General features: G+C 43.1%; 3 protein-coding genes and 1 non-coding gene across 8 annotated transcripts; all 4 read right to left on the bottom strand.

Moving 5' to 3' along the window:
- Positions 1-447: 447 nt before the first annotated feature.
- LOC149989102 (uncharacterized) lies at positions 448-4,742 on the bottom strand. Of its 4 annotated transcripts, none has more exons than XM_090250901.1 (2): positions 4,085-4,742; positions 448-3,664 (listed from the first exon to the last, which is right to left on the bottom strand). In XM_090250901.1, the coding sequence occupies exons 1-2, from the start codon at positions 4,209-4,211 to the stop codon at positions 3,570-3,572; spliced, it is 222 nt and encodes a 73-aa protein (XP_090107027.1). In that variant the 5' UTR covers positions 4,212-4,742; the 3' UTR covers positions 448-3,569. The 4 variants fall into 4 exon arrangements, with proteins under 4 accessions (XP_090107027.1, XP_090107026.1, XP_024377558.1 ...); XM_090250900.1 differs by having other exon boundaries at positions 448-3,203; positions 4,085-4,738; XM_024521790.3 differs by having other exon boundaries at positions 448-3,798; positions 4,085-4,593.
- LOC149989101 (uncharacterized) lies at positions 4,591-7,118 on the bottom strand. Its single transcript, XM_090250899.1, has 3 exons — positions 6,908-7,118; positions 6,259-6,414; positions 4,591-5,767 (listed from the first exon to the last, which is right to left on the bottom strand). Exons 1-3 carry the CDS (start codon positions 6,994-6,996, stop codon positions 5,458-5,460), a joined length of 555 nt encoding a protein of 184 aa, XP_090107025.1. The 5' UTR covers positions 6,997-7,118; the 3' UTR covers positions 4,591-5,457.
- TRNAK-CUU (transfer RNA lysine (anticodon CUU)) lies at positions 4,646-4,718 on the bottom strand. The gene has a single exon. It is a non-coding gene; the product is annotated as a tRNA-Lys (tRNA).
- A 151-nt stretch (positions 7,119-7,269) lies between the features above and the next one.
- LOC112278667 (eukaryotic initiation factor 4A-10) lies at positions 7,270-10,574 on the bottom strand. 2 transcript variants are annotated; one of them, XM_090250898.1, is made up of 5 exons: positions 10,471-10,574; positions 9,856-10,150; positions 8,986-9,523; positions 8,355-8,649; positions 7,270-8,068 (listed from the first exon to the last, which is right to left on the bottom strand). In XM_090250898.1, the coding sequence occupies exons 2-5, from the start codon at positions 9,921-9,923 to the stop codon at positions 7,728-7,730; spliced, it is 1,242 nt and encodes a 413-aa protein (XP_090107024.1). In that variant the 5' UTR covers positions 9,924-10,150; positions 10,471-10,574; the 3' UTR covers positions 7,270-7,727. The 2 variants fall into 2 exon arrangements, with proteins under 2 accessions (XP_090107024.1, XP_024368037.1); XM_024512269.3 differs by having other exon boundaries at positions 9,856-9,936.
- Between the last annotated feature and the right edge of the window lie 1,998 nt (positions 10,575-12,572).

The following is a 12,572-nucleotide window of genomic DNA, read 5'->3' as shown; positions in this document are numbered from 1 at the left end:
GGGGTTATTTTTCATTATAGTTTAAAAAAAAAAAAAAAAAAAATTGTTAAATTTGACCCAAATATTTACTAAATCAACCCACCCATTGTAACCATCATCAAAAAAGTTCCATTGCTGGATTCCAATGGTTGCATCTTCAAGCAATATTGATGAATCAGTTCATTTAGTAAATGTCTAGTTCAATTTAACAATTCCCTAAAAAACTTATGTAATGGTTGTGGAAAGTTGATATTATAATATAAGTTTAAAGTTGCTTAATTTGTTAATATTATTTGATAAATACCTAGGTATAAATGAGATATAAGTTTATTAATTTAATTTTAGATCTTTAATTTTATTTTTATTGTTTTTATTTTATTTAGACAAACATATGTTGCAAATTACAATAGTTATTTTTTTATTTTTTTAGACTTAGTAGAATCATCAAATTAAATATTTGAATATTCATTGAATATTTGGAAGTTTTACAATGAAATACTACTATTTTATAAATTATGAAGATTATACAATTGCTAAAAATTATAGTTCAATTCCTTTAATTTAAAATTTTTTATCTTAAATTTGGTCAATATGGTATTGTATACATTCAACCTTGGACTTATTATTGTGGTTGATAATCAAAGCAAGATTTAGTAACTTTCAAAAAATATATATTATATGTATAAGAATTATTTTTGAAGGTCAAGTGGGTAATATACATATCACATCTTCAAACGTGATCTTAATTAGTTTATTGACATGTATTGGAATAATGACCAGATAAAGGATTTTCCATTGCCATGCCACAAGCCCTTTTGCAATAAACTCAAAACACAACTATTGAGATGATTAGAGATAGAATGTATCTAAGTAAACTAAACATGATATAGAACTTTCTATCTCAAATTATGTTAATTGTGTAGAATATGTTTTGAATAAAACCACATCTTCAAATAGTCTCATTAGAAATAGAGATAAGGCCAAATGTAAATTATACAATACTGATCACGTCTTAGTCTCAGCTTTCTATTATCTTTTTATTTGTATTCAACTTGAAAGTAGAGTAGGGTAGTATATCAAGCACCCAAAGGTACTTCAAGACTTTTAATGAAAGATGACAATTTATAGAGGCCAAGTCTTGGGTCTTTGCTCTCTATTGCTATGGTTTTATACGATTTTTGTGACATCAGAATTAGGCTCTTAGAATTTTTGAACAATATAAGATTTTCAAATTAAATAATTTGATCAATGGATAGCACGTTTCTACTAAGTCTTTGAATATAAAAAATATTTGTAATGGCCTTGATTTCACCATTGGACATTAGAAGTTTAATATTTTTTATTCTTTGAATCATGTGATCTTGGCCCAAGGTTGATGTTACTATACCTTATGTGCTATTCAATTCTAGCTTAGAGAATAGTTTTGGATCACTTACAAAGTATTGTGATGCTCCTAAATCAAGTACCCAATCTTGAGTTTGATATGTATTTATTGATAGAACAACAAGAATTCTTATAATTTCCTTGTCAGATATATTTACAAAGGATAGTGAACTATCATGTGTGACTTCATTTGCAAAGTATGCCTTTATAGATTGCCTTTTAGAGTATCTTCTATGTAGTTTCTAAAAGTTTGAAAACAATGGTATTGAGATAGTATAAATTGCCATAATAGTCATATTTTTTTATAGTAATGACACACCATTTAGTCAAGGCATGTGTTGTAGTTGAGTTGATATATTTTGGGTTGCCTCTAGAAGTTGTCGTATGTTCCATCTCTTGGATTTGAAAAATGCCCTCTTTAGATGAAATTCCAAATTTTCATGACTAAGGCTTCTTCATATGATGATCCTTGTTGAAGTTTTAGATTAGTTTCTTTGAGATATAATTTGTTGAACAACTTTGAGATGGATGGAATCATTTTTTTGTTTTGAATTATACAAATAAACTATTCAAAACTTAATAGAAGGTAGATAAGATTTTTTTGTATTATTGTGGCATCATCAAACTATTGTTCTGTTGCTTGCAATTCCTTTAGCAAATCATATATTAATTGTATAAATGCAAGCATGTCCATATTGTCTGCCATTTGTGTCACTGATCTCTTGTTTCAAAGTACCATGATATGTTGGCCAAAATGTGAGTTTGGTACAAATCCTTCACTTTCTTCCATGCTTCCTTGAGATCTTTCAAATCAACAATACAATCTTGTGGCCCCTCTATTAATGATTACCTTAATAATGCCAAGAGCTCTTTTCTTCTTCTTGGACTAAGTCTCTAGTTCTTGACATGTTGGAATGTGGATTCTTTTTGTTGGTTGTTTATCCGCCTCTTCCATCTACTCCAAATTCCTCTTAGTTGCTTGTTCTTGATGTGTGGCCATTCACATTTTCTTCATCTTCACTTTCAATGCAGTCTTACAGGTCTTCCTTTTCAAAACCATGCTCCATAGTGGTTTTCCACAACTTGTAGTTTGTTGGAGGACCTAGCATATATCACAATATCTAGGGTCTCCATTTTGTTATATCTAACTCACAAAGTGATACACATAAGGTTCTTCGTGCATATGCTACTGAATACTCAGTGTGCTTGGGATGCTACATGTTCTACTTACTTTGAGACTACTGCACAGCTCTGATACCTTGAAGAATTATAACCAAACACTAAACTAGATTTTATTTCACTTGTTTAACTCTGAGAACAAGGTTGTTTAGGTACCAATGAACAGTAACCGCCAAGCAAGATCTAATCCAGGCGGACAACAAGAAAACGTAACGTGGCAGCTCATATAGTGCTGGCGCACACCATACTAGAGTAATAATAGAACAGGGGCTAAAAATGTGTCAACACCTATATTGGATGTTAACAGCAGAATCCTGCGCACGATGGTTCTGAGGGTCCATTGTAAAATTCAATTTATCAACACTCATGTATGAATTCGTAAATAGATGTTCACTTAGCTCTGCACTGACGGTGACTGTTTAAATCGGCTGCAGAACTATTGTGATTTCTGTGCGAATGCCTGACATCCACATGAAGCTTCAAAGCACAAGCTGCTTCATCAGGATGTAACCGTAGATGTTGGGCCTTGTTTGTCGACTTCCACGGTTATATATCCTAGCCCACCTTATAAGTTAGGCAAGCACACTTGATTGGGATAGGACCTTGCGGAATTTCGTATTGAGTGTGAGAAGAGAACATGGCTGCATCTTTCACTTTACCTGCTACAGAGAGACGCATGATCTGATGAGTCTTGCATGCTAATCTTCCATTGGTAAGACACTTACTTACACTTGATGAGTTCATCTCAAGGTCGGCGAGCCCTCTTTGCCTTCACAAAGGGTAGTGCCCGAGTGTTAAGTGATCAAGTCACCAAATCGAATTCTGTACTAGTTATTCGCATTGCTCCGGGGATGATCCTCCGGCTGTCGATACTTGCCAGAAGCAGATGTCATCCTTGGTCCACCTCTCCAGTTGGATTCTGACGAGGTCTTTTTGGCAATAACATAAATCTCGGGAGAAACAGATCATATAGATTCAAGTTCTGAGTAAGCACATAAATACGTCACAATTTACAAGCTAGTCACTCCTTAAAAATTGTTCGCCGTGACAGCAGAGAAACGGATGGACAACTGTGTTTGATCAAGATTGTCCTCTTCAAGTTCTTTTCCTGACTCGCCATGTTCTGATGAAAGAACGTCACCATGTCACGGCACAAAATCCTTGGGCCCATCGTAAGAAACAACACCCCGCACAAGGTCATGCCACATCTCACCTGCAGCTCGCTAGGCGTCTTGTCCGCATTCACAACTTCTACATCTGGTTTGTCATTACAAAGGATAACCACGAACACGAACACATGATGGAAGCAGAGGCGGGTGCACAATACAACCCAGAGTGAGTTTCTGTCCAAAAGTGACTCCAGAACGCCCCACATCGGCACATTTTTTGCAAAAGCAAATCAGTTACCGTGTGCGCCGATGAGAACATTTTCATCAATGGAGTGAGCCTCAATGCTGCTGGAACAATGTTAACTTCAAACACGTGGAACTTCTTGACAAACTGCTCAAGGGCGACAAAAGATTTACCGACATCCGCTTCTTACCAGCAGTGTTAGGCATGGGCCCCATCGTTAAGTTCTTGCGCAAGTTGGTCGCCGACGTCCCCATCATCCGTGTCATCCGCGATGTGGCCATGCCGTTAGCATACAAACTGGTTTGGACGCTCCGCATTCCGGTCGGCGGTTTCACCACTTGTGCTGCTGTTGTAGCATAGTGCTATCAGTGCATCAAAACCATCAGGGACAGAGGTTTCATTCCCATTCCAGCTCCCCTTGATCCCTCCGATCCTCCCTTCAATCCCGTGACTGGATTCTGCTACCCGCCCTCACGCCCGAAGAGGAACTAGCTCGCGCTCGTTAGTCTACATGATTTCATGTACTGTCACATTCAATCCGGATGGAGGACCTCCCTACCACGAGATGTTGAGTTTTGCACAGGTTCTTTACAGAAGCGTGCAACCTTCTTGATCCGAAATGCCCCTCTCTTTTCCCTGCCTCCGCGCGGGTCCCGGTCCCCTCCCTGACAAGAAAGGGCAACAAAGGGGAGGAGAAAATAGAAAGAGGGAATTTATAAGGATCCACGGGCCGACGGGATTAGTTGTACCGCGCCACCCCAGGGGCTCGAACCCTGGACCACAAGGTTAAGAGCCTTGCGCTCTACCAACTGAGCTAGGACGGCCACTACATCCCTCTTCGGTTGCCGACGCAACACTAGACCCACCGGTGGTGCACGTTCTCCATGATCACCCTACTTTATACTATACTTTGCCCCCTCCCCCTCCCCCCCCGCTCTGCCCTTGCGCATCCAAGTTCGCGCGCGCAAACCGCGCAAACTCCAAGGTGCACCCCAAGTGTACAAGCGTCCACGCGCACCCGACATGGAGTCCAGCATTTGCAGCGACGGAAACCTCACCTTCTTCCACTCGCTTGTCGCCCTGGACTCAACCAAACCGGGGCTCGAACCTACCCCAGTGCTCCACTGCCTGCACCTGCAGAATTTTACCGCCCAATTGCATCACAGGAGCCGCCTCCTTCCTTTTCAAAATTTCCGCCACCGCTGGCTGTTGGCCGTGTGCGTCCGGAACCAGGTCTTTTACTGGGCTGTACAGCAACCGAGCTCATCAATCGGATCAACCCCGACCACGTGTGCATCCTGCGACCTACAACGCACTCGCGACGCACTCTTCACCGATCGCGATCACCACCAGAGGCGGCCCAGGCCATGTTCTCAAACCCTTCCAGGACCGGGGCGCTCCGCGGGCTGCGTCCCCGACTGCCTCGTCGTGTCGCGTGTTTGAGCCTCCTGCTAGACAGGCGGCAGCTGCCGGATGCGGGTCTTGCGGTTGGAGTGCCTGCAGGTCATCCATGGCATGGTTGGCCCGGCGCGTGAGAATAGGGCCATTCACAGGCTCTCTGGATCATGGCCTGGACATTCGATGCACCCGTCTTGTGATTATCGAATCTCGTGCCCAAGACGGTGCGCCGAGCATTACCAATCGCCGGGATAGCGGTGAATGTCTGTGGGAATCCTCGCCGTGGGGGCCCAATGAATCTGCCTGAAGGGGGCTCGAAGCAAAGAGGCGTGTGCGTTGTGCTGGTGTGAATGCTGCACACGTGAGGTGGGACCGGGACCCGCGCCAGAGAAAGGAAGACTGGTCCCCCTCACTCTTCTGTTGCTGCTGCTCCTCGCAATTGTAGCACACGCGCTTCAGCTGGCCGTGGCAGGCTCTGTTTCCATGTCAAACAATAACTGAGGAAGTACTCCCTAATATCTCTAAAAACAAAGACGCACTTGCAGAGTTACTCGTTCAGCGCCTCAGTCCCCTACTTGTTCTCTGAATTCTCCCTCTGAGAGCATTTAATCATTCAAGTTCAAAGGATCTGTACGGTGGTTTGCTGAATGAAGCAATTTCAGGTCAGTCGCTTGTGAATAATCTCATTTTCTCCCAATTGAACAACCCTATTCAGTCCCTTTGCTGTTAGTCTGGAGTCGTTACAATGAAAATTATTTGAAATATTATTGCTATTTTGACATGCTTAGGTAGGTGTGAGTCAAGACCAAGGGAGAATTTCAACAATCACTGGTCTTTTGCTCGAAAGGTGCAGTTTTTCCCTAGTGAGTAACAAATGTTTAATGCGGTTGGTCTCAAATATTTTCAAGACTTTTATTGTGCCACATTCTTGTCTTAACAGTAAATCCTTCTCTGGTACTAAAGAACCTTTGTTGCTGCTGCTTCTGTTGCCACACTGCTTGCCCTCCAACGCTTCTCGCAACACCATTCATCCATCGGATGATGCTACTTCCAAGCCCTAATTGGCTTGAGCAGCTCGTCGCAGCAAAAACCTGTCCAACTCTCCCCAGCGTCGATTCTTTGCTATAAAATGCAAGAACCACACCAGCTGTTTTTTTGACATGGAAATCACTTTTCTTACATAAAATTAAAAATTGATAGCAATAGTAAGATGGTTTAAGAATTGATACAACAAACTCAAAATTAACTAACTAGTATATCTATTTAAAACATCTTGAAGATTTTTTCTTAGAAAAATGAAATAAAAAGTTATATATGAATAGAATAAAAATTGTACATCTTAAGATATTTACTTCGCTCACGAATATAAGTTTGTAGATGAGTATTTGCTGCTACATTGTGGTAATCAAAAGTTTTTTTTAGGACACTACAAGAATAATATGGGACTAACTGCTTGACTAGAAATTCACTATGGTACTTTATTTAGAACGCTTTCAGTGTTTATAAATAGAGAAACATCTGCTTGACAGAGATTCTAATTGATATTCAATATTTCTATGTATATATATATATATATATTAGTGCCCCCTAGAGGGCAAAGGCAAAACGGAAGTACCCCAGGGCAACTGGAAACCTTCGCCAAAAGTTACCGTTGTCCATCAGCGAAAATTTCGTCACGTTTAATAGTACTCTAAAGATACACATTCCTAAAATTCACACGTGTGGAGGGGGGGGGGAACCTTCATTCATAACAAAAAACAAATTGCAACAAGATCCTGTGTACGCGACTCTGCTAGGAAAATTATGAAACAGAATTTTTTTGTTCACAAGCATAATCAAAGCGTGTTCCACATTATTCAGAGACGAAGAACCACTCGATCAAACAAAGAGCAAATAGAACACCCATTACGAAGCCATCCTTAAAAATAAGCAATCTGATAACCCATCTAAAACAAGAGTGCGACAATACAACAAAAGTAAATAAAAACCTTTAATTCCAGAGCCAAATCCGAAAGGAGACAAGCGATTCCGATGAGCCGAACACTTTACACACGACAAATCTCCCGTTGTCTCCTTCTCACACTAAATTTAAAAGTGACTGAAATAGACCTAATAATTCTGACCGACTGAAAAATCCCTCAATAGAACCGAAGGCCACGTACACCATAACCCAACCACCGTGCGGAAACTGCAACAGAAACATCAATAATTCTACAAAGACATAAAAATCTGGCAGATGTTAAATAATTTCCGGCTACAGAAAAGATGTTAAAGGAATGCTAAAAAAAACTATACTAAAGAAACGCACTTACAAAAACACAATTGATTAAGCTGCTCACTAAAGAACATCACAGTACAGCTTAACCAGAAAATAATACATTAACAGCCTAGTATGCATATTACAACTCACGTGCTCCTGCAGAACTATCCCCGACCTACAGAAGATCCGCGACATTCGACGGGAGCTCCTCAACCACGGTGTTGTAGAACCTCTGGATGTCCTGGAGCATGCGCTCGTCCTCCTTCGTCACAAAGTTTATCGCTACTCCCTTGCGCCCGAACCGCCCACTGCGACCGATACGGTGAAGGTAGTTCTCCGGCTGAGTTGGCAGGTCGTAGTTGATCACCAAAGACACCTGCTGCACGTCGATACCCCGCGCCAACAGGTCCGTTGTGATCAAAACTCGGGAAGACCCCGAACGGAACTCTCGCATGATGATGTCCCGGGTGTTCTGATCCATGTCTCCGTGAGTGGCCGACACGGTGTGGTCACGGGCTGTCCATCCCCACAAAGAAAAAGAAAAAAAACACGACCCACTCAATGTCAGACAACATCATCCAAGCTGGACGCCATGCCAACCATCCTATCCAAGCGCGCGCGCGCGCGCACACACACACACACACACACACACAGTTCCGGCCTAACCACCACAGCCACACCCACGCACGCCCACCATCCACCCCGCCACTCCACATCCCCGAAACGCGACACCCGCCCGGTCCGACCCCACGAAAACCAAACCCTCTTCAAACAATCAACACGATGCCTTCTATCTCCCTACCGCGCATCTTGTCCGTCAACCAGTCCACCTTCCGCCGGGTGTTGATGAAGATCACGCTCTGGGTGATCGCCAATGTCTCGTACAGGTCGCACAGGGTGTCCAACTTCCACTCCTCGCGGTCCACGTTCACGTAGAACTGCTTGATACCCTCCAGCGTCAACTCGTCCCTCTTCACCAGGATCTTCACCGGCTTGTTCATGAACTTCCTCGTGATCTCGAGGGCTTCCGGGGGCATGGTGGCGGAGAACACGCCCACTTGAAGCTTCTGGGGCAGCAGCTGGAAGATGTCGTAAATCTGCACGTCATGGACACCGCACCAGGTAAGCCACTCGTCCAAGCCAAGTCACGACACTGCCACGCACCCACGCTGCTCCAACCACTCCCTACCCTACCACCACACCAACGTGCAAACGTATCTTGCAAAGGTCTCAGCCATCTTGCTTCCACAAGGAGGAATCAATCTCCACTCCCCTTTCGGAAAGATAACGCATAATTAAAACATCATCGACCGTCGCACCCGAACCGGCGACTCCATCCACACCGCTCCCACCACGACCAAACACAATTCTCCACAAACGCTCACCGGCACCTGGCAACAACAACAACAACAGCAACGACAACAACACCGCACCTGGTCCTTGAAACCCCGAGAAAGCATCTCATCGGCCTCGTCCAGCACGAAGCACTTGATGGAATCCGCGCGCAGCGCATTCCTGCGCAACATGTCGTACACACGCCCGGGTGTTCCCACCACCACGTGCACACCCGCCTGCAAAATCCTCTGGTCCTCCCTCACACTGGTTCCTCCCACGCACGCGTGCACCTTCACCTGAAGGTAGTCGCCCAGTGCGCGCATCACCTTCTCGATCTGCTGGGCCAGCTCACGGGTGGGTGCCAACACCAAGGCTTGGCACTCCAAAAGCTGGTAGTCCAACTGCTGCAGGATGCCTGAGCAAAACGTCGCGGTCTTACCCGTACCGGACTGGGCTTGCTGGATCACGTCCAACCCCTTCGTGAACGGCACGATTCCGCGCTGCTGGATGGCCGACGGCTTCTCGAAACCGTACGCATAAATGCCCCTCAGAAGGTTCTCGTGAAGACCCATCACGTCGAACGTCTCGTGGACCTCCTCCCATGTGGAAATGAAGTCCTCTCCCTCGCCGCCCAAGCTGAGATACACCAGTCACACATCGATATTGCGTCAACACCAACGGTAAAGACAGCTACCGGGAATGACTGGAGACCTCCCACGATACCCTTGCCGGAACACTTTCATGACTCGGTTGGACACAAATGGTCCTGCGTGGTGGACAATTGCACACTCGCAGAGCGCAAAGGGGAGCCGTCCCAGCATCGCAAGACTCGGAGGGTAGGGGTGTGAGAAGAGGTGATGCTGGACGAGAGCCAACAACGAAAAGTTCGCGCGTGCAGTTACGTAGATGGAATACTCGGTGCTAACGCAAGTTTGCAAGAACAAGGGACTCAAGATCACAACACTTACATGGTCTCCATCTTCGCGTCATACTGGCGCGCGTCGAACTGGGATCCTTCTGGCGCAGAACCTGCCATGCTGGAATGCTTGCTGCAGCAACCGGCCCAAACCCTAACGAAAGTCAGTGTCCTGTATAAAGCCAAAACATTTTATATGCGGAAACCCCCTTCACCCGCACGGTATTAAGATCCTCCGAGCCTTGTGGCATAAAAGCTTAAACCTTCTCACCGAAGCAGCAAGGAGTGCGCCACAAAAATCAGACCAGAAGGGTTTGCACCGCAAGCCTAAAAACATTACATACTTCCTGAAGCATAAAAGAAAAACACTGTCAAGACCCCTGACGCATCAGAGCTCCAATCCAATCACCCTGGCCGCGGTCGATACCGACCCCGAGGAAAACACAGGTGGAATGCAGCGCGCCGCACTGGAAGGGCTTGACAAGAGACGAAGAAGCGGCGCACAGTAAACACAAACGCTGACGACAGCAAGTGAAGCAGGGAGAGATGGAAGGGGCGAAACCCTAACTCGAAAAGAAGCAGAAATGGAGGCGCAGAGACCACAAAGTGTAGGGGAGGGGGCAGGGGGAGGAGGGCGTGTCAACAAGAGGAACGCCGGGAAGCATACCGGTGCGAGAGTCGAAGAAGCGAGGGCGGGCGAGAGGAGCAGGAGGAGCGCGAGCTTGAGCTTGCAACGACGCGGGCGAGAGCCGAAGCGGGGCGTGACGGCGGAGGTCACGAAAGAACTCTGCTGCACGCTGGGCGTCGCTATATCAGGCCCTCCTGCTGGTGCGAGTGCTGCTGCTGCGTGCCTGCCAGCCCCCACCCGGCCTCTCAAGTCCCAACCCCTAATCCCCCCATCCCGCCTCTTCCTTCCTTGCACTGCTGCCCTTCTCCTCCTCCTCCTTTCTTGTCTCTGCCCTGCTTTGCCTCCCCTCTCTCTCTCTCTCTCTCTCTCTTCTTCTTTCCTTCCATTGTTCAGCTTCTGTTCGTACCCTTCGTGACCTGCTGCTGCCAGTTCTACATTATGACGGTATCTTAAACCAATTACATCAAAGAAGTTCTTGTGAAATTTGGTTTTTTGGATTTTAAGTCCTTTGGATCACCATGGGATACTGTAACCAGGTTTACAGAGGTGAACACTGGCTAGATTATTGTATTTGTTGGTTGTTTTTTTTTTCTTAGTAGCAAAATAATCATAATTTTGTGGATATGTAATTTTTTAACATGTTTTGTAAAGTGTTTCACAAATATTTGTTCTATGTTGATTTGATTGACTAATTGTACACAAGTATTTGGATTGTTATATAGGATCAATGATTTATAAGTGGCACATGGTCAATTTTAAAAGGCTTTGAAATAATGTGTTATGTGACAATGATTATCTTATTGTTATTTGGTGAGAGATGGATTACATTATAGTTGTGTAGATTTTTTTGGCAATTTTGCTTTGTTGATCTTAGTGAATAAGTGGCTTGTAAAATTTTAGATTAACAACTTTTAGCCACATCAAAGCTTTATTTCTTTTAAGTTGGAATAGCCTCATGTACTTCTAATATTTTGGTTTTAAGATATTCCAATAATCATCCAAAAGTTTTGTTAATGATGAAATTGTAGCTAAGTAATTATTTCTATTTTTTTTTATTTGAGATTTTTTCTTCCATTTTTTTCTTCAAGAGTCAATAATTCACCAAGCAGTTCATCTTTGTCATCAAAGAATACCACATCTTAACTCAAAATTATTTTCTCTTCCTATGTAAGAAAATCTTGTATTTTTTTTGTTAATATTCAACAAATGTATCCTTCTTTGCCTTTACATAGTCATAATGTAACACAACTATATGGTGAAAATATAATCAAAAATAAATTTCTAATTAATATCTAATCATCTTGCTTCAATAATAATTCAAAATATTTAAACATGGCTTTTATAAAAGCCTCTTAGTTTATTTTCTTATCTTAATAGCTAGTAGATTTAAAGTTGGTTAGTAATTTTACCATCTAGGTTGCAAAAACTCTTTTATTGCCTTAGAAAGGCCATAAATTGGTAAAACCAGATTAAAAGAGATAAATAATTAGCATAGTTGATATTAGGATTAAGTTGAGGGTAGGGTTGGGCTAAAAAACCCCTAGGATAGGTTAGATTGATATTCAAGGGTCGACTATTTGTGAGACAAGGTCAAAATCAAGCCTCTAGCCACTAAAATGACTGCCTAGGATAAAGTAGGAGGGCATTCAAAGATTGGCAATTAGGATTGATGATCTAGCTTCAAGTTGATTCTAGAGGTGTAAAGCTTGTTTTCAAAGGGTTTGGAATGACTTTGCACTTATTCTTCAAAGTCAAGATTTGTATTAGTGATTTGGAATTTATGCAATATAATTAAGGCTAGCACTCTTGGCTAGTTTGTGCAATTGGTGTCACATCTATGATTCAAAATTTGACAATGCTTGGGTGATTGGATATAATAAGTGCATATAAAATTTTGCGTTAATCTAATAGTGCAATTGAGAGATCTTTGGATTTTGGTACAAGAGGGTATTAGAAGTTGACAATTTGGGATTGGATAGGGTTTCTATAATATCTAAAGATCTACTAATTGGATCAAGGTGAAATTTGGCATAGTGGTAGAAGACTTCAAGATCAAGCTGCACACCAGTTTTGAGCTAAAGTTAACAATTGGAGAAGGAGAAATTGCTATTGGAACATCTACATCTCCTTTCAAGTTGGCG

This window comes from Physcomitrium patens, chromosome 6 (genome assembly GCF_059467195.1).
Source record: "Physcomitrium patens ecotype Gransden chromosome 6, ASM5946719v1, whole genome shotgun sequence".
Taxonomy (NCBI): domain Eukaryota; kingdom Viridiplantae; phylum Streptophyta; class Bryopsida; order Funariales; family Funariaceae; genus Physcomitrium; species Physcomitrium patens.
The sequence above is the reverse complement of the archived record's forward strand: the minus strand, read 5'-3'. Positions and strand labels throughout refer to the sequence as shown.

Coding starts and splice junctions, on each gene's coding strand:
- LOC149989102 (XM_024521790.3), bottom strand. CDS start 4,211: ATGCGGAGCGTCCAAACCAGTTTGTATGCTAACGGCATGGCCACATCG. Junction 3,799..4,084: donor GCCCATGCCTAACACTGCTG/GTAAGAAGCGGA, acceptor ATGACAAACCAG/ATGTAGAAGTTGTGAATGCG.
- LOC149989101 (XM_090250899.1), bottom strand. CDS start 6,996: ATGTGTATCTTTAGAGTACTATTAAACGTGACGAAATTTTCGCTGATG. Junction 6,415..6,907: donor AGGTTTCCAGTTGCCCTGGG/GTACTTCCGTTT, acceptor TGCATTTTATAG/CAAAGAATCGACGCTGGGGA. Junction 5,768..6,258: donor CAGAAGCAGCAGCAACAAAG/GTTCTTTAGTAC, acceptor ACATGGAAACAG/AGCCTGCCACGGCCAGCTGA.
- LOC112278667 (XM_090250898.1), bottom strand. CDS start 9,923: ATGGCAGGTTCTGCGCCAGAAGGATCCCAGTTCGACGCGCGCCAGTAT. Junction 9,524..9,855: donor GACGCGAAGATGGAGACCAT/GTAAGTGTTGTG, acceptor GGTGTATCTCAG/CTTGGGCGGCGAGGGAGAGG. Junction 8,069..8,354: donor GTTGACGGACAAGATGCGCG/GTAGGGAGATAG, acceptor GGGGATGGACAG/CCCGTGACCACACCGTGTCG.